The sequence below is a fragment of the Eublepharis macularius genome, chromosome 14, assembly GCF_028583425.1.
Source record: "Eublepharis macularius isolate TG4126 chromosome 14, MPM_Emac_v1.0, whole genome shotgun sequence".
NCBI classification, from domain to species: Eukaryota; Metazoa; Chordata; class Lepidosauria; order Squamata; family Eublepharidae; genus Eublepharis; species Eublepharis macularius.
Genome location: NC_072803.1, coordinates 69,486,120 through 69,512,072, shown reverse-complemented (window position 1 = coordinate 69,512,072; position 25,953 = coordinate 69,486,120). Strand labels below are relative to the sequence as shown.

The window sequence follows — 25,953 nt, the reverse complement described above, 5'->3', positions numbered from 1 at the left end:
TACTATATATAAGCATTTTATTTTAAGAAAATTAAAATAGAATTACTATTACAAAACCTAATGGAATTAAGAAGTTTCAAAATGGCCCATTCAGGAAATTACTTTTTTATATTTTTGTTTCTTTACTAAACAAAATGTGATTAGATATCTCTCATCTAATGAACATTTTGAATGAAGCTCATGATAAATATCAAATCTTTTACTGCATCTTTTAAACAAGAGGCAGACAACATGACCATGGGAAAATGGAACCCTAGCAAGCATTTGTAAGTCAAGTAAGTTGTGTACTTACACAGGACCAGGGTGTAATATTCAAAGGCTGTATATTTCTAACAAGTTATACCATGTTAAACTATGGCAAGGCATCTTTTCAATACTCATTCCCAATAATTTATGTCAAGTTTCTCCAAGAATCTTCCTTGTAGTTTTCATGGTGAACCTTCAGGTATCTCAGAAATTCTGTCTATAGACTTAAGGAGATCAGCTACAAGTTGCAGTTCTTCTGCACCAGAGAGCAGTTGCCTAGAAAGACAAGGCTTGTTGTCAGTGAGCAGAAACAGGTTAAAGCAACATTGACAGACTAGTGACAAAGGCAGTGAAATGACTACAGCCACAAATGTTACGTCATGTGGGAAGGGTTAGAGTGACATCCTTATACACAGGCTGCCTTTGTTTATCCGTCCCTCTGGTTTCTTTCCAGAAGAATGTTTTCAGGGTTGGGAACTCAGTAACTTGGTTCAGAATAAAGCATCTATAGCTGGACATACTTGCTGCAGCATATAATGAAACACTGGACTTATTAGTAAAAAGTCCAGTGGCACCTTTAAAAACAACCAACTTTATTGAGGCATAAGCTTTCGAGAACCACAGCTCTCTTCATCAGATGCAAGTGGACTTATTGTGAGGGTTTTTTCCCCATCAACTGACTGGAGGGTCTCCTTGGGAGGGTTACTCTTCCCATCCACTCCAAAGGCAGGGCTGCGTTGAAGCTCTTGAATCACTTTCCAGCAGGAGGCTGATCCCCAAAACATGTCCTGCAGCGGCACAGAAGAAACAGATGCATCCTCTAGCTGAACTGGTCTACACAGGTGGCAGAATTCTGAGGTGCTAAAATGAGCGGCACCTTTCCAGGCAGCAGGTGGGGATTTACACTTCCTGTAAATCCAGCAGTGGCAGTTCAGGGAGAAAGGATACAGCTCAATCCTTGACATGCTGTGCTAGTTTTCCACTTACAGGGAATTATTATTGTCATAGAACTATGAAAAATGAAATCCCTTGCTGACTGAAACGGCACATTGCATTCTATCACAGCTCTCTGGCCCTTCTTGCTCTATGTGTATACCAGGAGTGAGTTGCTAATTGAACTAAGGGCTGCACCCTAAACAGGTCCAAGGGGTAGCAGGACAAGTACAGTCTCTTATTCTGTCTAACCATATATGACACCCTCTCCCTCCTCCCCTCACCCCCTATATCTGGCCATTTTCTTCATACCCTCCATGCATCTGACGAAGAGAGTTGTGGTTCTTGAAAGCTTATGCCTCAGTAAAGTTGATTAGTCTTAAAGGTGCTACTGGACTTCTTACTATTCAGGAAAAAGGATATCAGAGCTCAGTACTCTCTCAATAAGCAAAATTTTGCATTGGTCTCACAAGAACTCTGATGATATGAACAGATCCCCCACCCCTTTCATTCTGAAAAGTAGTTCCTCTGCACAGAAACCAAGAATGAGTTCTCTTTGAATCCATATAACGGACTATCATATTGGTGCCTAAAAATCCTACTATCTCAAAAGATTTATCTTTTACTCTTGGATAGCTTTCAGCAATTAGTAAGGCCTGTCAAACAGAACTGCTCTTTGAACAATTCTGCTTATCAGTACATTATTTATATAGGGTCTTTTTTGTTTTGCCCCTTCTCATCAAAGTACACAGACACCTTTCTAGAGTTTTGTCATGTCTGAGCCCCATCCATGCCAATGCTACTAATGAGCCATTGCTAATGCTGTACCTTAATGTCATTTTGCAAATGCCTTAACCATGCCTTACTGCCTGAACCATCACTTTCGTTTCATAAGCATCCTGAGAACACAGCTGGCTTATCTCTTTCCTTTGAAGCTCCCAGAAGCGACCTTGCACTGTCTGAAATGTTACAGTTTCTTCTTATGCCTTTTGTCCTGTCTAGGCTGATGCATAAACCCTGGAAGAAATTCCCAGAACATTTCCTGCACAAACCTGTGGTTTAGTTGGGAGGGGGGAATGATGGGGTATTTAGAGGTGTACTTTCTCCAAGTTTCCATTCCTGTCAAGGTGTGAGTACTGCTTAGATGCTTTCTTGCTTTTGAGTAATCCTATGGACATATATATGGAAATGATTTGATTTCTGAATAAAACCATTTAACCAAGAGCCTGGACTTCTTGTTGCAATGGTACAGGGATTTATTTCCTTTATTGAAATTACACCCTAGTTTTTTAATGAAACAAGTTATCCAAATATATATGGTTATTAATATAAATCCTATAAAAACAGAACACTGAAAGGCAATAAGAATTAGGTTTGCTAACATTCTCCCATGGAGGAAAACAACGGGCAACCCTGATGTGGAATTGGAGGAAAGCAACAAGACCAGGGAACCACAATGATATACAAAATTGTTGTTAATCAATCAAAGTGCAAAACGTGCAAAAGTGCCAATGTGAATAAATACAACGATGATTACAATACAATCATATAATACAAAAATACAGAGTCCATCAATGTATATCACACGCAATTCAAATTAGATATTCAAAGTCCGTAGAACTCATTCAACATCTTTAAAGTGCAACATGCCAACAGTAATAAGCAGCCAGTAGGTAGGAAGTAGTGCAAGATGTTATTCCTTTAACAGTCCAATAAATTAATATAATGCATCACAATGTATTTCTATGCTTACAGTGTGTCCAGTCCGAATTGTTATATGCCCAGGATGAAGCGAGGTTCCACTCACGAAACGGGTTAATGAAAAATTTGCCTGCATATTCCCGTCGGCGATTTGTGATGCATTATAATAACATCTTGCACTACTTCCTACCTACTGGCTGCTTATTACTGTTGGCATGTTGCACTTTAAAGATGTTGAATGAGTTCTACGGACTTTGAATATCTAATTTGAATTGCGTGTGATATACATTGATGGACTCTGTATTTTTGTATTATATGATTGTATTGTAATCATCGTTGTATTTATTCACATTGGCACTTTTGCACGTTTTGCACTTTGATTGATTAACAACAATTTTGTATATCATTGTGGTTCCCTGGTCTTGTAACATTCTCCCATGGTCAAGAGTGGGGCAGTACAGTACTCATGGAGAAGTAGCTCCTCCTCTTGCACAGGGTCAGACTAATCATCAATCCTGGAGGGGAGGGGCTCTTCCCTGGCACGCCAGTTTTTTCCAGCCCTGCTCAACCAGGGACACGAATCTCTTTGCTCCTGAGAGCAAACGATCCCAGACAACACAAATGGAAGAAAAAAATCGCAGCGACAAACTAGCACAGTGCTTAGCTTGCCTGGGAAAAGGGAAGGGCCTGTCCCTCCTCCCCCCATTCTCCTCCACTTTACGATTGGCATGCACGAGGGGCAGGGTGAGCACAGCCGACACCTCCTAAACTGTCTGGGACCTGACTCTGTCGAGGCAAAAGAAGAAGAGCACGCGAAGGAGGTGAAAAACACCAACGTGAGTGCAGCCTCCAAAATCAGGCACACAGAAGGAGCAGTTGTTAAAGCAGCCCTCAGAGTTCCTCTCATTCGGGTAACAGCGGCGGCCACAACAGAGAAATGCACAACTCACTGAATCATAGTAAGCGACCCCGGGAGAAACCTTAAACAGCCCTATCAGACCCCTAGTGAGAAAACAAATATTTGCTTTCACTCCCCCTCCCCCCGCTTCCACCTTGTCTTTTAGGCAGGAAAAAGAACCTGTAGGGCAGGAATGGCAACCAAGATGGGCTCTGTAGCATCCAAATCAACAGAGGGAGCTGTAAGCAGCTTGGAGCCACCGAGCTCACCCATATTCATGCAATCTCTACCAGGGTCCAGTGGAGAAAGCCAGGATAACAATGATCTAGACCTCTCAAGCCCAAACACCAAGGCAAACATGTTGGCATCGTTAAGAAATGAAATGAGGAAGGAACTCGGAGAGGCAGTGAAGGGAATAAAGGGACAAGAGGCACAAAAACTAGGTCCCAGTAAGGGCAAAAGACCAGTAAAAACTCATTCTCAAACAAAAACCAAAAGGAGGAAGAGAGCGGAAAATTGGATAGAAAGGGAATCAAGTCCTTCAGACAAACCCCCACTCAGGATCAGACCCTTCAGATGAATTATCAGAAAGTGAGGAGGGGGAACTATCGGACGAGGAAGCGATTGACCCCATACAAACCAGGTTATTCCCCCAGGAGCTGTACTCCAAATTACTTCCGAAAGTATTAAGAACCCTGGAAATAGCCCAAACAACTACAGGGAAGGAGGATGCAGACACATCCTATCCCCAAGGCTTGGAAAGGGCACCACCGAAAATAGGATCAACACAAAGAGGAGTGCCTTTACCAGCAATGTCCCATAGCATCCTTACAGCAGAATGGGAGAACCCGGCTAGGCCAAAAATACACCAATCTGTATTCAACAAGTTTTATTCCTTGGTACCAGACGCGACAAAGAAGATAAGACTGCCCATAGTGGATGATCCAATCTCTAGCCTGGCTACTAATTCAGTCTTACCTATGGATGCAGAGGGAATGCCGAAAGACCCATCTGACAAGAAGACAGAACAAGTGTTACGCAGAAACTTCGAAGCATCGGTAGCTTCCCTAAGAGCGTCAGCCACAGGATCACTTGGGCCTCAGACCTAGCAGCAGCGGGTAGCGAAGTGCCCAAAAGAAATCAAGAACGGTCAAGAAAATAGCTCTGGCAGCGGTTTTTGCAGCAGACGCCACTTTAGACTCATTCCAGGTGTCACCCAGAGCCACGGCTGAGAAACTGGGACGTAGATCCCCCAGCACGCAATAAGGCAGCAGCAATGCCCTTTGCAGGATCCAAACTATTTGGAGAAGCCCTGGGTAAATTTTTGGTGGAAGACGCTAAAAAAAGTCCTCCCATCAAAGAAAATTGAGAATTAAGAGTAGACGTTCCTTTCGTGACTCCAAATGAACCTCCAAACAAGGAAGCAACAGACCTTACAAGAGTCGATGGCAAGCCAGACCGAGAAATGACAGTAGGCCCTTCACCTTTAGAAAGCCAGGACAGCAATCAAAGGGTCAAAAGAAAGGAAATCAGGCATGACAATCAACCACAACAAACAGCCATTCAAATAGGGGGGTGACTACAGGAGTTTGCAAATCAGTGGCAATAATTAATAATAGACAAATGGGTAGTAGACACCGTATCCAAGGGCTACTCCTTGGAATTCGAAACAATCCCGCCAAATCGTCTCATCTAAATTCCAAGAAATCAGATGAAACAGAAACACACAAGGATAAAGGAAGCCATACACCTTTTAAGGATCAAAGTAATACAACCAGTACTATCGCAATACAAGACCCATGGGGTCTATTCAGTGCTGTTCATCATACCGAAGAAGAATGGGGATGTCAGGGCCATCTTGGACCTAAAATGGTTAAATCATCATATAAAATCACACAAGTTCAAGATGGAGACCATGAAATCCACCATTGGAGCTATCCAGAAAGAGAATTTTCTAGCCTCCATAGATCTATCAGAGGCCTATCTACACGTCCCTATAAGGGAGACTCTCAGGAAATACCTACATTTTGTGTACAATGGGGAACACTGCCAGTACAAAGCACTATTCATTCGGTCTGAAATCCTCACCAAGAGTGTTTATGAAGGTTCTCGTGACCCTTGTAGCCTTCCTCAGACTTCAAGGAATAGCCCTGTCTCCATACTTGGACGACGGAGAAGCCATCTGTGTAATCCGAGCTCGCTTCCATGGGAGACATTCCCTTCAAGGCTTGATGGAGAGCTAGGGGAGAGGGGCCAGTTAAGAGTGACTGCTACGAATAAAATGCAACAGCTCAGGGCCCAGATGGGGGAGATGCAATGTGACATGCATGCCTTTTTATGGAATCTTCAAGAGGCAAAAACCCGCCAACCAGCAACTACTCCTCCATTCCCCCCACAGACAAGGAGCCCATGCGCCTCTGGATCAACAGCCGCTGCCGCTGGACAGGCAGGCCCCAGTGAGGCTACCTGCATAACCTGTTCTTCCCGGCCCAGCACTGCTACTCCAGCAGCTGCCAGGAAGACTGTTGGGACTGCCTGCACAACCTGCTCCTCCCAGTCCAGCACTGCTGCTTCAGGTGCCACTAGGCAGGCAGGTGCTGTTGGGATTGCCGGCACAACCTGCTCCTCCTGGCCTGGCGTTGCCGCTCCAGCTGCTGCCAGGAGGGCTGGTGCTGGTAGGACTGCCCGCAAACCCGTTTGCCAGGGACCGGTGCAGCCACCACCCCAGCAGTTAGTAGGGCCAGAGGAAGTTTGAAGCCCGCTTTGACAGAAACTGAGGAGTTAGAATACTTTTTAGTGTAAGCAGCTGAGTTCTTACGAGAGTGGGGAGATACCTTCCCTGTTGAAGAAAGCTGGGTGAACTATTTAGGGTCCCAGCTGGGAGGGGAAGCTACAAAGTAATGCACTGCTCTGCCCAAGCCCTGGAGATCCAGAGTGTGAGAGCTTTTATGCGGGCACTGAGATTGCAATACGAAGATCCCCTGGAGGGGGAGAGGGCAAGAACTAAATTGAAGTGCATGTCACAAGCCAACTGATAACAGTCGAGCTGCAGCACTTTGCACTAATTGGAGCCTCCCAGTTAGCTTAGATGGGAGACCTATGTATAATGTATTACAATAGTCAAGCCTCGATGTTACCATAGCATGGAACCAGGTGGCCAGGTTGGCCGTGTCAAGATAAGCGAACTTCCAGGCAAGAGTGGGGTTGTAAAAAGCATTTTTTGCCGCTAGCTACAAAGGAAGGCTATGCTATGAGATACCCGTGAGGATTAATTTTGAAGAAAGCATTGGTTGAAGAGAATACTGACTGTACTCTTTGAAAAAGATGATTTGAAACGGGCAATTGGGATCTAGACAACCCGTTTCTAGACAACCTGTTAGAGGAATTACTACCAAGAAGAATGACTACCAAGTCATTTCATCAGAAAAAATATTATTCTGAATGAGTTACAGCCATCTGTGAGGAAATTGACATTGAATAATTCTTACCTACGAAGCAGATCACGGTGCTGTGGAAACTACAATAGCTGAGTGGACTTTTTTATATGGTGTTCTTAATGCATTTGCACTTTATTTTTTCTGTGCAATATATGAATAGCACTTCAGACACCTTGCACTTTATTTATTGGCATAGAACTTCCATGTTAGCACTGGTATGAATGGTTTTCCGCCTATGAGTAGGGTTTGCAATTATTAAAACTGAAGAAATTGTATATTAAGCCTCGTACTTCTGTGTGAATTGCTTTATACCACTGTGAGGCTTGACATTGGTTGTATTATAGATTTATTAGTGTTAGTAAGCCAGACGTGGGTAATTTTGCTTTTCGTCTGCATATTGATGACACCCAACTCCATAGTTGTGAATGAGTTCTCCTAAAGGCTTTACGTGGAGGTTGAATAACATGGGAGATAAGATTGCGCCCTGTGGAACTCCACAAGATAGTTTCCATTCTGGAGATAGCTAATCTCCAATGGCAACCCTTTGAGTCCGTTCCATGAGAAATGATTTAAACCAGTCCAGGGCACATCCTCGGATGCCCACTTGTTTCTAAATGCCTCAACAGGATGGCCTGGTCTACTGTGTCAAAGGCTGCAGATAGATCCAGGAGGAGTAATAAGGAGGTGTGGCCTTTGTCTATATTCAGACAGAGATAATCTACTAATGCCACTAGTGCCTTCTCTGTTCCATGCCCTGGTGTGAATCCTGACTGGAAAGGGTCCAGAACGCTAGAGTTATCCAAGAAGGTCTGAAGTTGGTCAGCTACTGCTCTCTCAATCACTTTGGCCAGAAAGGGCAGATTAGAGACTGGGCGATAATTGGCCACATCATTTTTGTCTAGGGATGGTTTTTTAAGTAGTGGATGGATAACAGCCTGTTTGAGCTGCTGGGGAAAACTGCCCTGAGTGAGCAACTGATTTACAACAGACCTCAGTGGTTCACTTATGTGGTCCTTACTTGATTTTAACAGCCAGGATGGGCAAGAATCGAGTGAACAAGTAGTAGCTTTCATAGACATCAGGATCCTGTTGTCATTGTAATTGGTTCAAGGCAGTCCAAATGTAAGCTAGATGGTGTATGAAGCATTTCTTCCATCTCATTTGCATTGCACTTAGAGTCTAGATCAGAGCGTATTCATGCTATTTTATCAGCAAAAAGCTAATTGTCAGTTCTTGGGACTTTAAAGATTCAGATTTAGGGGTCAGGAGGCATCTGGATATCTTAAACAATTGGGATGGTTGTGAACTAGCTGATGCAATGGTTGCCAAAAAATGACACTTCTTTGCTGCTTTCATTTCCGCTTCATAGGTCCTCCAATGGGTTCTTTAGCATGCTCTATCTGCGTCCGCACGATTTTTTCACCAGCGTCTTTCTAGATGTCTTCCAATCCTCTTTAAGTCAGCCAGCTCTGTGGTAAACCATGGGGCTGTCCCAAGGGCCAGAGCGGTCGACAAGGAACAATGGAGTCAAGAGCTTCAAGAAGCTTTGCGTTCCATGTTCCTACAGCAACTTCTGTGAAGCGTGTGTCTGGAATTCTAAAATTCCCAAAGAAATTCTCAGATACTGAGAGGAATTGGGCGGTGTGGGGAAAAGAAGCTGCCGCTGTAAAATTGGCACTTTTGACGAGGAGGCATTTGCTAGAGGGGGCAAAAATACCCTTTGAGGCATGGTCAGATCATAAAAATTTGGAAACTCTTCGTGTACACTCAGAAAACTGGGAGCAAAGCAGCTAAGATGAGTAGAGTTTTTCTCTTAAGTTCCAGTTCACCCTTAAGCATCTCCCTCAGAAATCAAACTTCTTGGCTGACGTCTTATCTCACCTCCCCCAACATGACAGTCAGAGGGAGGAAATCAGTGACTCTGTGTTTACACCTAGTCAGCTGGGAGAAGTTGTAGCACGATCTCAACTCCATCGGTCCCCTCCGCCCCAGCCTGACTCTTGGTTAGACAGAGTAAAGGCGGAAACTGAAAAGGAGGAGGAGCTACCGTTTTTGGTGAAAGGGGAAGATGGATGCTGGTATCGACAAGGGCGTTTATATATTCCAGAAACCTTAAGGGAAGAAATACTGAAACAGTGTCATGATGACAAAACCACGGGCCACTTCGGGTTTGTTAAAACCCTCCACTTAACACAGAGACAGTTCTGGTGGCCAGGAATGAGAAGGGATGTGTCTCAGTATGCGTCTACCTGTCAAGTCTGTGTAATGTGAAAGAAAAGAGGGGGAAAGCCGCCTGGCCTTTTTCAGCCTTTGGAGGCTCCATTCATTCATTCATTCATTCATTCATTCATTCATTCATTCATTCATTCATTCATTCATTGCAGCCATGTGCCTTTAATTTTTTAACTGTTACTGATTAACCAAAACGAAACACACAAAATGTACAATACTCCAATACCCATAATAACTTAAAAAATTAAAATGAAAAAATTAAAATAAAAAAAAAAAGTTCAATTCATTCAAAAAAACATCATAATCCTTCCTATTTGGGAGTTCAATTCATTCAAAAACACATCGTAATCTTTCCTATTTGGGATAATATTATTACACTTTAGATACTCTAATACCATATTCCAGCCCTCTTCATGACTAGCTTTCCACATATTTATGACATTTTCCTCAAAAAAGGAATTGTTGATTATTCTACTCATTGCATACATCTCCCATATTTTATTATACCATTGCATCTTTGTAGGTGGTGTATCCGATTTCCAATGTTTAGATCTTAATAACCTTGCTGCTGCCAACAATATGGGCTAGCAGTTTTAAACACTGATTTAAACTTAGATGGAGTCAAATACCAATTTGAAAACATTTTATAATATTGATATTTAACACACAAAATTTTTGATGTATTTGAAGGTGAGGCCCAAATTTTCTCCCAGTCTGGTTCAGTTAGCTCTTTTACTCCATCCTTTTGCCAACTTGTGACGTATCTTGGTAAAGGGGGATAGAATATTTTCACCAAATGTTTATATAACTTTGGGAGGCTCCCTTTAGACCTTGGGCTACCATTTCCATGGATTTCATCACAGACCTTCCCTCATACAAAGGGAAGACAGTAATTCTGGTAACTGTGGATCTATTTTCTAAGCAAGCCCATTCTGTTGCCTGCTCTAAAATCCCCACTGCAAAAAACCTAGCCCACTTGTTTATATAACATGTAGTACGTTTACATTCCTTTCCCAACAAGGTAATTTCTGACAGGGGGCCCCAGTTCGTTGCCACCTTCTGGCAGGAGTTACTAAAAGTAACTGGAACTGAACAGGGGCTGAGCTCCTCCCATCATCCAGAGACTGATGGACAAAGTGGAAGATTAAATCAGATTTTGGAGCAATTTTTAAGACGTTGTATCAATTACCAACAGTTTGGTGTAGTGGTTAACAGCACGGGACTCTAATCTGGAGAGCCGGGTTTGATTCCCCACTTCTCCACTTGAAGCCAACTGGGTGACCTTGGGTGAGTCACGGCTCTCTGGAGCTCTCTCAGCCCCACCCACCTCACAGGGTGTTTTGTTGTGGGGATAATAATGGCATACTTTGTAAACTGCTCTGAGTGGGCATTAAGTTGTCCTGAAGAGCAGTATATAAATCGAATGTAATAACAATAACAATAACAATAGGGTAGACTTTCTTCTGTTTGCATAATACTGTTACAACAACAGTGTACACAGCTCTACTGGAGCCACCCCCTTTAAAATTATGCAAGGATTTGAAGGGAAACCCATGCCCTTATTCAAGTCTGTCCCAGCAAAGGGGGGGGGGTGATTTACAGCAATGGTGGACAGGCATCATAAATCAATGGGATGTGATAAAGCAATCCTTGGAACAAGCTAAGCTGGACTATAAACATCAAGTAGACAAGAAAAGCTCTCCCCCCTGGGAATTAAAGGTGGGGATGGGAATAGTGTGTACATTTCTACCAAGTATCTAAGAAGCAATCAACCAAGAAAAAATGTAGTTGGAAGTTTGTGGGACCATTCAAAGTGATTTGTCTAATTAATTATGTTACTGTGGAGCTGGAGCTACCTAAAAATCTGAAACAGGCACACCCAGTATTTCATTTCAGCCTTCTGAAAAAGGACCCAGGACCCAGTGACACCCAGAACCAGCAACACCGCCTCCCATTATGGTTGAAGGACAGCACCACCATAACATCGAACTTGTGCTGGACTCTAAACCGAAAGGCAGAAAACTATACTATCTTTTCCAGTGGAAATACTTCCCGAAAAGCCAGGCTGAATGGGTAAAATCCACTGACATTTGGGCCCCTAAACTAATAAAAGACTTTCACATAAAGTATCCAGAGAAATCAGGAGAGTGACTCTTGGGGCAGCCGGATGTCAGAGGCTAGCATCTGCCATTGCCATGCTGGAAGAGGGGAGGTGGAGCTGACTGTTTTCACTAACCTGCTCCTAGCGCTGGGAAAAGAGTCTCGGTGGCCTTGGAGGCTTCAAGGCCCTGTACACACAGTTCCCAGCACTAAGTGGGGGAGGGATGCTAGCCTGGGAGGGATTTATGTGTCTATGCTGTTGTAGTGCCTTATTCTGGACAAAGACCATTGTAGGATGAGTATCGTAAGGTTATGATACTAGACTTGTTCAATAAAGCTTTACAAATCCTGTGGAGAATATTGGAAACGTGTCTTGGCATAATCCTTACAATAAGAGGGACTTAACCAAATAGCATAATTAGTCTATATTACCAAAATACTTTTTTAAAGAGCAGGCAGTCATTTGTTATATTAGTAGTTGACAGAAGAGGTTGTGTTAACCAGAGTCTCTAAAACTGCTGTCAAACTACCGCTATGTGGCATTTTAGTCTACCTACTTCAAAGGTTGAAAAAACCTACCTGATAGATGAGTGGGACTTTGTTATGACAGCAAGAAGGTTCTGCAAGGCAGTATCTGCATTTTGTCTCATTACAACCAAATCTGCAGAATGGCGAGACTTCAGGCCTTCGTTTTCCAACATGCAGTTCTTCATTTGAACCTTTAGGAAAACAACATGGCAGCTAATTTCGTTAAAGCTCCACACACAACCCGGGAAAAGTCCAGGAAAGCTAAACCCCAAGGATTTATTTTGAGTCTATTATTTTGAACATTACTGCTTACATTGAGGTCCTAAGGGTATCTTCTTGGGAAACCAGTCTTACCTGGCTTGATTGGGACTTCTTTACACATTTGCTTAGGTCTGGCTCAGAACTGAAAGTTCAGTGCCAGGGAGACTGCAGTGCAGTGCGGTGCTGGCCGAGGAAACAGTATATTCACTGATGAGACCTTGTACTTCCCACAGCACCATATTTAAACTGGGCTGCAAACTGTTCAAGTCAACTATACAGCACCTTGTGCAAGTAAGAAGTCCCACAAGAGAGATTTTTCTCCCTCACCTAATGCCATATTTAAAGCAGATTTGAAAAATCAATTGAATACTTCTGCCAGTAGTCTACTAGCTTACATAACCCTATGCTAGGTTACTACATCCTCATCTTTAGAAAATCGCTATTTCTATTTGCATCATCTTGTTTCCCATCTCCTTGTTGACTATCCAGGCGAAAAGACTGGTTTTTTCTTCTGGTGAGGATTTATAAGTCCCAGAATATTTCAAGACAAAAAGTCTTCCCCAATCATCCCACAAAGCACTACAAACCACTTGCAAGGCAGGGTGGGGTGGGGAGAGCAACAACACAGGAATGTTTGGCAATCGCTTGTGTAAGAAGCACAGCTACAGTGGCAGTTACATATACAGTTACACATACAGTTGTGCATGGACAAGAGCCAGTGGTTAGACTAGGCTCTGGGAGACCCAGGTTCAAAGCCCCGCTCTGCCCATGGAAGCTTGCTGGAGGACTTTGAGCCACTCACACTCTCAACCTAATTCAAAGGGTTGTTGTGAGGATAAAATGCAGGTGGGGGAGAAAGGTATTGTAAGCTGCCCTGCATCCCCACCGGGAAGAAAAACAGGATAACCTAAGGTAAGTTTTCAATAGCATTATCTAAAATAGGTTGGCTGACTAATGGGAGCACAGCTGCAACTGTTATACAGCCCCATCCATCCTGCATCCTAAGCCAGTCTTCCACAGCTACTGCTGAAGTTTCTGCAACAACCTGGTGTGCCAGTCAGGGCTCAGCAGTTCACAGACAACTATTGAGAAGAGTGCTTTCTTCATTTTTGTTGCCCCTGAACAAGCAAGCCCCAGTAGCTCCTGTACCTGAAGTCGTGCATTTTCTTGCTTCAGCTTTATGACACTGTTCTCTGCTTTCATGGCCCGTTTCTGGAATAGCAGATAACAAAACACGTGACTTGGCATCTGTCAGGACTAGTCCAGATGAAATGAAACAAGCTGCTCCTAACCTAAGAAACGCAAGCAGTCAGGGGAGCTAACTGCCAGGGAACCTGAGCTCTAGTGTGTTGTAGGAGTTGAAGACCAGAACTGGGATCTGGGAGACCCGAGTTCTGCATTTTTTTTGAATTTTATCTGCATTTTTTTTGAATTTTACGTTCAGCCTACTAAGAGTGCAGCAATGGGATGCATTTTGCAGCCAAAGGGGCCTACAGGGTGTGATTCTTCTTGCTGAGGATATGAGCAACATTTCCCAATAATGGAAGTTATGGAAATCCCTCCCCAGAGAGATTTGTCTATACTCCTCCATCATTGTTTTCCACCAGTGCATGAAGACTTTTGTTTCATTTGGCATTCCCTTACTGATCCTTCTTTTTAAAAATTATTTATATGTACTGTTGCTAAAAGTTGATTTTTAATCTCTTAATTGTTCACCACCTTGAAGAGCAGAAAGTGGCACACAAGTGCTTTAAATAATAAATAAATGATAAATGTTTCACCACAATCCCCAACAGGCAGTGAACATCCTGGGCGCTTTGGCCCCTGGAACAGGAGCTATGGAGGCGAAGGACTTGCACGCACCCTCTAGAGGAGCAACACAAGCTGCCTTGGGGCCACACTCTGAAGAAGCGCAGGCTGTCAACGAAGCAGACAAGTACATTTCCGAACAGCATTCGAACAGCAGCTCTAAGCAGGCGACCGAGACAGAACAGAATGGAGCAGAGCCTGCTTTAGCCTCCCAGAGCACTACAAACCTGCCTGTGAAAAGTGAACAGACAAGGAAGAAAGCCAGGAAGCTGATGATGTCCACTGCGACCAGGGTGTATGTGCCCATCTTCCCAAACTGCATGCCATGGGCCGGCCAGGGCACGGCAGCACTGAGGGCTCGTCAGGGGAAGAGGAGCCCCGGGGAGCCAGCCCTGAACAGAAACGAGCAAGCAGACGACGAGCGGCAGCCTCATCAGGACCAAGAGCCAGCAGCTGAGGCAGAGCCAGCCCGGAAGGAGCAACAGGTGAAATTCAGTCGATTGTTCCCAACCCTCCAGCATCACCTACCCCCTTGGAGCACTGGAGACAAAGGCAAAGAGCCAGCCTGCAGCCCGATGCCAGCTGCTTGCTGATAGTGATCAGGATCACTCCCAAGCAGCTGGCTTCAAGCCCAGCCCTCTGGTACCTAGCCATAAAACCCAGCCAAGAGAGACCATCAGGCATGGAAGCAACAAGCTGCCACCCCTCTGGCTCTTGCATTGGCTCCTGCCTTTTCCTGAAACTCCTTGGACTGGCCATGACTCTGCCTAGTCCTGGAACTTGCCTATAGACAACTATCAGAACTCCTGACCTTGCATATTGGACCAGGCTTTTTGGACTCTGTGCTTTTGACCTAGGGCCTTCTGGGGTGCTTTCTCTTTTAGAATGGAGTAGCCAATGCCTTTATCAAGCTTTCCTTCTAGATTTCCCCTTCGATAAAAGAACAGCCCAGAAACTGCTTAGGAGTTTTTGTACTTCACAGGGTATTCCTGCAGACTCAGGCTTCTTTCATGCCCTGCAGGAGCACATAAAAGTGCCCCTTCCGTCACAGCATGCACGCCACACAAGACAGGATGCCCGAGGGCCTCGGCTCAGTGGTACTGCTCCAGCTTTGCAGATTTAGTTCTCAGTTAAAGCACGCCACACAAGACAGGATGCCCGAGGGCCTCGGCTCAGTGGTACTGCTCCAGCTTTGCAGATTTAGTTCTCAGTTAAAGCACGCCACACAAGACAGGATGCTTGAGGGCCTCGGCTCAGTGGTACTGCTCCAGCTTTGCAGATTTAGTTCTCAGTTAAAGCACGCCACACAAGACAGGATGCTTGAGGGCCTCGGCTCAGTGGTACTGCTCCAGCTTTGCAGATTTAGTTCTCAGTTAAAGCACGCCACACAAGACAGGATGCCCGAGGGCCTCGGCTCAGTGGTACTGCTCCAGCTTTGCAGATTTAGTTCTCAGTTAAAGCACGCCACACAAGACAGGATGCCCGAGGGCCTCGGCTCAGTGGTACTGCTCCAGCTTTGCAGATTTAGTTCTCAGTTAAAGCACGCCACACAAGACAGGATGCCCGAGGGCCTCGGCTCAGTGGTACTGCTCCAGCTTTGCAGATTTAGTTCTCAGTTAAAGCACGCCACACAAGACAGGATGCCCGAGGGCCTCGGCTCAGTGGTACTGCTCCAGCTTTGCAGATTTAGTTCTCAGTTAAAGCACGCCACACAAGACAGGATGCCCGAGGGCCTCGGCTCAGTGGTACTGCTCCAGCTTTGCAGATTTAGTTCTCAGTTAAAGCACGCCACACAAGACAGGATGCCCGAGGGCCTCGGCTCAGTGGTACTGCTCCAGCTTTGCAGATTTAGTTCTCAGTTAAAGCATTTCAAGTAGCAGAGCACTTCTCTGCTATCACTTAAAGCGAGCACTACTGACCTTTGTGGGCCAAAGTTCAAGCTTATTCAGAGGCCATTTCATATGACCATAGTTGCGGGGGTGGGGGTGGGTGGGATCAGCTCTTTCAGGGGACCACAAAAACCAGAGAAGGGGCTGTATGAGTGCTTGTTTTTAACACTTTTATTTCTGAGTTAAAATTTATCTTGATTGGTTTTCAAACCATGATAAAAGTTTCTGGGTGGCCCAGGAGGTAGATTAGGGCTGTCTGAAGTGGGTAATGACCCTGGCACAGGAGTTAGAAAAGAGAGCAGAAGTTTACTATCTCCTCAGGGCAGCATGCGAGTCCCCTGCATTTTCTGGAAAACAAAGCATTGCTCAGGAGATAACAAATTCAGCTCCACAGTGAAGTAACAAGCAAGGTGAAATATTTGGGAATTGAACTGACTGCAAAGAACATAGACTTATTTAAAAACAATTATGAAAAACTATGGATTCAGATAGAGAGAGACTTGATTAAATGGAATAGGCTGAATCTGTCATGGTTGGGTAGGATTGCAGCAGTTAAGATGAATGTGTTACCAAGAGTAATGTTTTTGCTACAGACAATACCAATCATCAGAGACTCTAAACAATTTGAAAAATGGCAGAGGAAATTATCAGATTTTGTATGGGCAGGCAAGAAGCCTCGAGTGAAAATGAAAGTTTTACAAGATGCAAAGGAAAGAGGCGGAATGCAACTGCCCAATCTGAGACTCTATCACGATGCAATCTGCCTAGTGTGGCTGAAAGAGTGGATGACATTAAAGAATAAGAAATTATTAGCCCTAGAGGGATACAAAAAAATATTTGGATGGCACGCATACCTATGGCACGATAAAGTAAAGGTCAACTCGATGTTCCTGCATCATTTTATACGGAGAAGTCTATATACAATCTGGAAGAAGTACAGAATTTATCTACAAGAAGGAACTCCTTTGTGGGTAGTTCCATATGAGGTGATAGACCCGAGAGCTGTTGATAATGAACAACAATGTTTAACTTATAAAGAAATAACTAGAATTGAACTATCTAAACTTAGAATAAAGACGCAAGAGGAACTATCACCTCATTACGATTGGTTCCAGTATAGACAGATCAGAGACTTATATAATTCGGACTCTGTAAAGGGAGGTATACGAATAGAGAATTCGGAACTAGAGCAGACCCTTCTTAAAGAAGATAAGAAGAGAATATCTAAGGTATACCAAGTACTGTTGAAATGGTATACTGAGGATGAGACAGTTAAAACACAAATGGTGAAATGGGCTATAAATTTTAACAAAGAAATAACAATGGAGGCATGGGAATACTTGTGGAAGACTACAATGAAGACAACGACATGTACTAGCATTAAAGAGAACATTTACAAAATGATTTACCGTTGGTACATGACACCAAAGAAGACTGCGCTAGGGAATTTGAATATTTCTAATAAATGCTGGAAATGTAGGAAGCATGAGGGCTCCCTCTATCATATGTGGTGGTCGTGTGAGGTAGCTAGGCAGTACTGGGGGGAAATAATAAGGGAAATGAGTGAAATTTTACAATTTCAAATTAATAAGAACCCAGAACTCCTGCTACTAAACTTGGGAATGGAGGGAATTCCAGCCCATCATAGGACATTGATATTTTATATGACGGCAGCGGCTAGACTTTTGTATGCGCAAAAATGGAAAGTACAAGAAGTGCCAACTATTGAAGATTGGATTTACAAATTGCTGTATATGGCTGAAATGGACAAGATGACAAGAAAACTGAGAAATCTGGACTCAGGGCAGTTTAACACAGATTGGGAGAAGCTGAAACAATATTTGGAGAAGAAATGGGAGGTGGGAGGAAAACTGTGGCAGTTTGAGAACTACTGATGTACAACAAAGTGCAGAGGAGGGTGACTTTACCGGGGGGGAGAAGAGAAAAAAGCGAATCTATAAGCAGTTAGATTAATAGATGGATATATATATAGATATATGAAGGCTAACAAATAGAACATTGATAAAAAATAATTAACTATAAGGATTAAATATAAGGATTGAGTAACCAATAATATTTTCTTTCTTTGGTAAGATCTGTATAATGTACCAAACTGAATGTCTAAGGATAAAGATGAGTCAAATTGATTGACTATATGATTGATTGACTATGATGAGAGCTATATTGAATTATATTGAATTATTATAAGAAGACAGCAATATATGGAGTATAAGTTAAATTGTTTGACTTAAATGAATGTATGATTTACATGGTTTATGGGTTATAGAAATATTTGAATTATAGAAATTGGGATAAATTGTTTATCCAAGATGGAAATAAGGACTTACAGTTTGGGTATAGAATATTAAAAATAGTTAAGGATGTACTGCTTAGAATAAAGGAGAATATATATTTGTTTTAGGTAGAGGAATCAAATAGAAGTAAGGGAAAAGGGACAAGGGGTTGGAAAGCTGTTGGAAGTCAATAAAAGGGGGGGAAAGGGAGGGGGTTAGAAATGAAAAATTGGGGATAATTGAATGTAATGTAAAAATAATGGATTCTAACCCAATAAAAATTTTTTCAAAAAAAAACAAAAACAAATTCAGCTCCACAGAAATTGGCTCCTTAGCAGGACTTTGTCTGCAGGCCCTGCTTTTGAAGGTAGGGGGGGGGGGCGGGACTCACAGTCATCAGCTGGAGGTTTTCTTCCACCTGTTGCACCATGGCTTCTAAGTCTCGGGCCTCTTTGGCTTCTTTCAGTTTGTGATTCTCTAGCATTCTTTCCAGCTCTTTTACCCTAGTTTAAGAGAAAAGAAGGAAGGGGTATGTATTTGACTGTGGGTGATCTTTTCTGCAAGGTATATCAGGTTTATTTCATTGTCATGCATACGTGAAATAGTTTAAATACTCAACAGAGCTAGAAAACCACTGGCATTGTTACAGCTACACTGGGGACGCCTAGGTCTTACATTTACATACAAGTTACAGTTATGTTCTATAATAATTTGGGATGTATACAACATTGCAAGGGGGATCATCTTACATTTAAAGTTGGTTTTGAGTAAATACATTACCTGTTTGCCTGAGCTTCACAAAGTGCTTGAAGATAGCTCATTTTGTTCTTCAACTTTGAATTGTCTTGTTTTAGCTGCAAAAAAAAAGAGGGGGGGGGGGGAGAGAACATCCTCAACAGAAGTGTGCCTAGTTATGGTAATACCACTGATGTGAGAACGGCTGGACAAAGCCTGAGAAGACTGAAGTCAGAAATAATTGTTTGTGTAGTCCAGCACCCCATTTTCAAGAATGGCCAACCAGATGCTAAAAGAAGCCTACAAGTAGAACTCTTGATAATAGCTAGCTTGTTACCAAGGTCACTCTTCCCAGGTATGTGCTGTCTGCTCTGACTCCATCTTGGCTAGATTCATTGTGGCAGCCATTTCAGGAGCTAGCAATGTCATACTTTGGAGAAGGAAAAGCTCTTTTCAGCCTATGCTAATGAGTGGCCATAACTTTGGGCAGGAGACTGATTCGCTGATGGGACATCTGCATACCTACCCATTGCCACAGGGGCTTGCACCCACCTAGATCTATCAATTTAACCTCACCTGCATGGACATGTCTTCCTGAGCACAAAATATGATCACTATCAAGCACCTAGAAGGGCTTGATTATTTGTACTGACCCTGTCTGGATGTCTCCTATCAACTTGTTACAGGCATGAGCGAAGCCTCCACCCTGCCAGCCTTTTTGTCCATACTGCCTACCTTTTTGTTACCTTTCTGGGAAACCTCCTTCTAGCTCATTCCAATTCAGGAAATGCACACATTCACACCGCCTGAATTCCTGGGCATTACAAATATTCTTTTGTGCAGGCTCCTTTAACTACTATAACTATTGCTGTTCAGCTAGCCAAAGGCAGGCAACCCTAATCCCCTCTGCTGGTTCAGAGGCTGCCCACTCATGTCGCCTCTGGAACCAGCCAGCCTTTTCCTGGGGACCTTCAGAAGCCCTGCCTGAGGTCCTCCTCTCTCAATTTCTGGACCGTCAAAGCGGACAACATACTCGACACACCTCAGCAGACTGAGGATAGGGAAACTCCTTCTCTGTTCACTCCTTTTCTCTGAAAAATCTCGCCCCCCCCCCTTTGTAGCCATTCCAAGGTGCACAGTCCCCTCTCAGCCATAGGCCTGATTTTCCTCTTACTTTCTCTCCTTTCATGTAACTCTCCATATGCTTGGCCCTCTGAACACAACAACTGCACTGTTCTTAGGTTTGAGCACCTTTTGAGTTCCTGAGTCCATGTATTTCCTGCAATAAATTCTGATCCTTGCTTTCGAAAATATTTGGTTGTTTCATGGTAACTGGTAGCGTATTAGGGGCACTTTGTGCTTGCCTGCCCACTATCCAGGTGAAACATCCCTAAATCACATGTTCTGCTCCCCGTTACTGACAAGTGTGTCAGTTTTCCAAGCTACCAGGCTGTGGAAGCAAGAAGACGGTTCCCCTTGACACTGAGCTTAATTCCCCCCAATTGTTTGTGGTTCTGGGTGAGTGCCCCGAACCCAAGTTAGAGAGTCTATGCGTGCCTAAGGAAACACGTGAAAGGGAGCACCTGTGGTAACGAGCTCTCTTCCGCTGACTGTTTCCTAGTATCTGGCTACCAGAGCCATTGACCCTCAAAACCTGCAAGCCCCATTTGGCTATCATAGCCAATGACAGACTATCTACCATAAATCTGTCCTGCACCCTTTCAAATCCATCACATTTTGTGACAGCAAATTCCACAAATCAACTACCTTTTTTATTACGTAGTACTTCCTTTTGCCCGTCTTGAATCTGCTACCAATTTCATCTAGTGACCTCAATTTCAAGTATTATGGGGAGAGCATTAAGTTTCTATCTGTATGGTTTTGTAGGTTTCTCTATCATGTTACCCTTCAGTTGTCTGTAGTATTATTATTAGTGCCTGCACTTTTCATGCTTTGGCCACAATTTGGAAGACAAACTGTTTGGGGAAAAAATGAAAAATTAAGTGCAGGTTCTGCAACAGCCAACATTGCTAAGCTATCACAGTCGATCCAAAAGTAAGAGAAGAAAGAGCCCTGCTTGAAGAATTAAAAAATACCAGCCTTTTAGCCAACTCATTGTGAGGGGTGGGGTGTGTCACTATTATTTCGATTCTTCATCTGTTGCAAAGACTGAGAGTAGTAAAGGGCGCACAGCACAACTAGAGGGATGGCTGGAAGGAGCCATTTTTGGACTCGCTTTACTGCAGCCCTTGCCTGGCAGAAAATCAGCGCATAGCTGAAGAAGTAAAACAATCTGCTTCTGAAAATTCTGGCCACCACAGCTGGCTTGCAAGAAGCCCAGTGCTTGCTCTCCAGATGGAGGGAAGGAAGAAAGAAAAGGAACATTAGCAACGGCACCCATCAGAGCTTCCTAGTCCCTTACTTCTTCATAGCTTGGCTGCAAAGGTTGATAAAAGCTATCTTCTACGCTGTCTTCATCAAGAGAGAAGCTTTGGTCTCCCTTTCCAAGAAGGCCATGTTGATAACAGTCACTCCTTCCTAGCTGCCATGGTGAAAAAGTCTGAAGATTAGAGGAGTCACAATAAAAGGATTCAACAGTGCTGCTCAATGAGATACTGGGAACCCTGGCCAAGTGAGCCTCTTCCACAGCGGATGGCTGGTATGTGCCAATCCATCCATCCTCTTCATCTTCTAGCAAAGCACTTGTCACTGCTGAGTCTGGGGGAAATGGTTCCTGGCATTCCAAGCTCAATCCTAATGACTTAGGAGATGAGTTATTATCCAGCATTAGGGAGAACCTAGCAGACTCCTGAAGCGACAAAAGAAAAAAAAATCAGTCGTTCTACTGATATTTGATTTTACAACAAAGAAGAAAAAAGGGGGTGTGGGGGAAGGTTCCCACAAACTCAACCCAAACAAGCAGGAGAACAGAACAGAGGGGTCAAGCAACAACCTGAAAAAAAAAAATATATATATATATATATAAAAAATATTATATATTTTATATATATATATATATATATATATATATATATATATATATATATATATATATATATATATATATATATATATATATATATATATATATAACTTATATATATATAAGTTATTTATTATAGACGTGCACAAGTGTAGATTAAAAACAAGGCCTGAATGGCAGGCTACATGTATATGCTAAAACCTGCTACAACATCTCAAGGTACTGATGATGGTACAGCGCAATGACCAACACAGATTTTACACCAGAAAGACTTAATTAACATTACTTTCTTTGTGCACAACCAGGAACTGATAATGTCTCAATTTTATCTAAATGGCGCAGCATTAACCTAGATCAGTGTCTCTCAAGTTATAGGTTATGACACAAAAATGGGTTGTGAGACTCAAACGCTTGAGACGGAAAACAAGACTCTGGTTCCACTCATTTCAACAGTAAGGGAAGTAAGGTGGCTGCCAACCTCCAGCTGCACAGGGGACAGTGAGCATCACTTATAGCCTTGTTTCTAGACCCCTACTGCTAGGAGCCTATAGCAGTTAGTTACAAAATACACAGTGCGTTTGGAAAATGCACTAGTCTGTAGATTTACCTTGCCACAGCAGCACAGAGAACCAGCTCCTCTAGACCTTGGACACTGGCCAAGCCAAGGAATTCTTCCATCTCTGCACCTACAAGCATGACTAAGGCCTTGCCCAGACAATCGCCTGAGGCTAATCTGTGAGCACTGTCCATTTTGCCCTCTGAGACATCTGGGGATTAACCAGCGGCAGTCCAAGTCTCCATCAAGCACATGCCACCTACTTGATTCCGCTCAATCCTCAGAAGGGCAGCCAGTACAAGAGAGAGAGAGAGTGAAAGGCCTTTGTAGGAATTGCCCACAGGAAGGGCCAATACTCCTCGCCCTGCAACTCCGAGGCCCTGCTTTGTGCCTGGTCTCTTGCTACCCAGTGCCTTGTTATCGCAGGGACTGTTTGCTGCACTTGTGCACCATTGGGGGATCAGCTAATTGCCCACAGACTACCCTACTCCTGTGGTACCCCTTTTAGACAGTGTGTTTGAGCAGTGGAAGTCTGTGTGGTACAGAGAACAGTGACCAGCATTTAATAATTAAATAGCATTTATTAAAAAGTGAAAATGTTCACTCATACTTTCAAGCACAGCAACATATTTGAGCAAGGGATCCTAAAAGAAATGTGGAAAAACACGTCCTCTGCCCTAAGGCCAGCTCTTAAACTTAGAAGGTTCCAGCTTACTGTGAAGTTCCAATACTTTGCAGCCCTGGTTCAGGCCTCCACCGTCCGCATGACCAACAGCTGCCTGCAGGAGCTGAATGCCTGAGCTCCATCAGCCTTCAGACAAAATCAGTCAAAGAGAGCCTCCTCCCTGTGCCAGGAGATTTTATCATCTCCCTCTGCTCACCTACTGGGCAGGTCAAAGGGGCAGAGAGGATTTTCCTGAAGGTTCCAAAAAGAATCCACCCTGGCATTCTAGCCCTCCAAATCCTTGTTCCCTCCCACACACACGCATCTGGAAGGATCACCTTTTCGGAGAAAGCCTTCACTGGCCACCTCTTTATCCTCTGCCATGAAGGAGGGGGTCTGCATGACTAATGCCGCAGGCTGGGCATGGCTTGGGAAGCATTTGCCTTCCACTCCCCACTCCAGCCTGTTCTCAGCTAAAGGACAATTTTTAAACTAGGAGTGAAGGTGTTGATATAGTCCAAACCTACAAATAAAAAATATTTCTCCACACCCCTTTTGTTGCCTACAGGGGGATAATCCATAAAGCCATCCCTTGAGTGAGTTCTTTCCACCGCCATACAACACATTCCCTCAACACTCCTCTTGTCAGAGAGAAAACACAACTCCCCTGAGCCTGCCTATTTCTCCTGCACACTGCTGGCAAGTTCTCAGAATCGACGACCAAATACACAGGGCAAAGATGAAAATGAGCAGGCATTGCTTGCCCACCCTTACGTTGAAACTGGCCTTATTGCTACTGCCACTGTTGACATCCACTGCAGCATCACGCTGGCTCTGGCTCCGCACAAACTCCTTGAAGGAGAAAGGGTTGGCTTCCTCAGCAGCTCCATCTGAAAAAGAGGAGGCAGTAAGGGGTCAAGATGCTTTGTACTTGCCTAGAAGCAGACATGCAGGCAAAGAGAGGCTGTTTTCACATGCCTGTAAACCCTCTGGAAAATCACACAAAACTCATGGTATGATGGCGTCTTCATAGTGCGATTTCCCATCATGATCCCGTTTAACGGCGCAATGACATCAGAAATCGCACCATTAAATGGGATGACGAGAAATTGCGCTATAAAGATACCATCATACGTGAGTTTTGTGCGATTTTCCAGAGGTTACAGGCGTGTGAAAATGGTGAGAGAGAGAACTGTAGACAGACCATCAAACAACTGATTCTTCCCAGAGAATCTGCTTGTAACCTAAGTTTTTTTGCCTGAATACAGCACAAACAGGATGTGTGCAAGAACAGATTATAGCATCGTGGCCAGAGATGTAAGCTTTTCAGAAATTTTCTCTAAAATAATTACAAATTTGGGGGGAAACTGAAACATTATGGAGCTCTGCTCCATAAACATATGGAGCAGAGGTCCATCAGGGGCTATTAGCCACAAGGTATAGATGGAACTCTCTGTCTAGAGCAGTGATGCTCTGTATTCTTGGTGTTTGGGGGGGGGAGCAATCAGTGGGAGGGCTTCTAGTGTCCCTTCCCCACTGGCAGACCTCCTGGTGACACCTGGTTTTTGGCCACTTTGTGACACAGAGTGTTGGACTGGATGGGCCATTGGCCTGATCCAACATGGCTTCTCTTATGGTCTTATGTTCATTCACAATATTTACTTACCTGTCAAATCTAAGCTTCTTTTACCAACTAACTGACGTAAGGTGCATCATTTACAAGTTAGTCAACATATAAGACTGTACTGTCTTACATAATTATGTAATTTAAAAGCATAAGATCTTCATTTTCTGTAGAAAAAAACCACAAGTATACCCAATACTTTAGAAAAAGTTGCAAAATGCTGGACCCTATACTATCAAACACATATATCTTTATTTTTGCCATTTGAAAGGGAGGAAAAAATAGGCACTGAGGTTAAAAAGTAAATTCTTCAATAAATAAAGGAGATAGTGTATTATTAGGGCAGAAATACTGTCACAGAGTCACAAAAGATAAGATTACCAACATGTTTGGATAACAAGCTGAACTGCACGCTGAGTTCCCACTCATTAACCATGTTTTATTATCACACACCTTCCAGCACTTTGGTAACAACATTATTTAAACAACTGTAGTATATGTCTACTTCTTTTAAGCGCTGCCCAAATGTACTCAGACTTTTGCACTCCGTATATCTAGAAAAAACTAAACGCTTCGTAAAACGACGAGGAGAAAATGTTTCATGGCTTTTTCTTGCGCCTCCCAACATTTCCCCATGTTTTCATTGGGAAAACGGAAAAGCCCCCGGGGCTTCCTCAGGCGAGGCATCCTGAGCGTGGACACGCCCCCCCCCGCCCCAATCCCCATTTGAAAGCCCGGCCGCCTCACGGGCAAGAGCGGGGGCTTCGCGGCAGGCAGGAAGGCTCGCCCGCCCGGGCTGCTTTCGGGGCGCTCAGCGGCTCGCGCGGCTATTCGGCCGTCCCTCAGGACGCGCTTTCCCGGCTCGGCTCACCGGCTGTGCCCGCCCGGGGCTTCTCGGGCGCGGCCGGGCGACCCCCGCGGGCAGCCATGACCCCCGGCCCCTTCAGCCCTCGCTCGCTCGCTCGCCCGAGCGGCGGCGCCTCGCAACCACTTCCGGGGTGCTGCGCCGCCGGAAGCGCTCGTGCCAGGCCGGCCCCGCCCCTCAGGCCGGCGCCCATTGGGC

The 25,953-nt window shown here is 44.0% G+C and overlaps 1 protein-coding gene across 4 annotated transcripts; it reads right to left on the bottom strand.

Annotated features, from left to right (window-relative positions):
* ENTR1 (endosome associated trafficking regulator 1) lies at positions 1-25,868 on the bottom strand. Of its 4 annotated transcripts, none has more exons than XM_054997671.1 (9): positions 25,762-25,868; positions 24,041-24,156; positions 21,486-21,872; positions 19,109-19,182; positions 18,720-18,831; positions 13,486-13,548; positions 12,127-12,266; positions 5,867-6,017; positions 1-522 (listed from the first exon to the last, which is right to left on the bottom strand). In XM_054997671.1, exons 1-8 carry the CDS (start codon positions 25,817-25,819, stop codon positions 5,909-5,911), a joined length of 1,059 nt encoding a protein of 352 aa, XP_054853646.1. In that variant the 5' UTR covers positions 25,820-25,868; the 3' UTR covers positions 1-522; positions 5,867-5,908. The 4 variants fall into 4 exon arrangements, with proteins under 4 accessions (XP_054853646.1, XP_054853649.1, XP_054853650.1 ...); XM_054997674.1 differs by having other exon boundaries at positions 24,053-24,156; XM_054997672.1 differs by lacking the exon at positions 1-522 and adding an exon at positions 1,611-2,347.
* Positions 25,869-25,953: the final 85 nt, after the last annotated feature.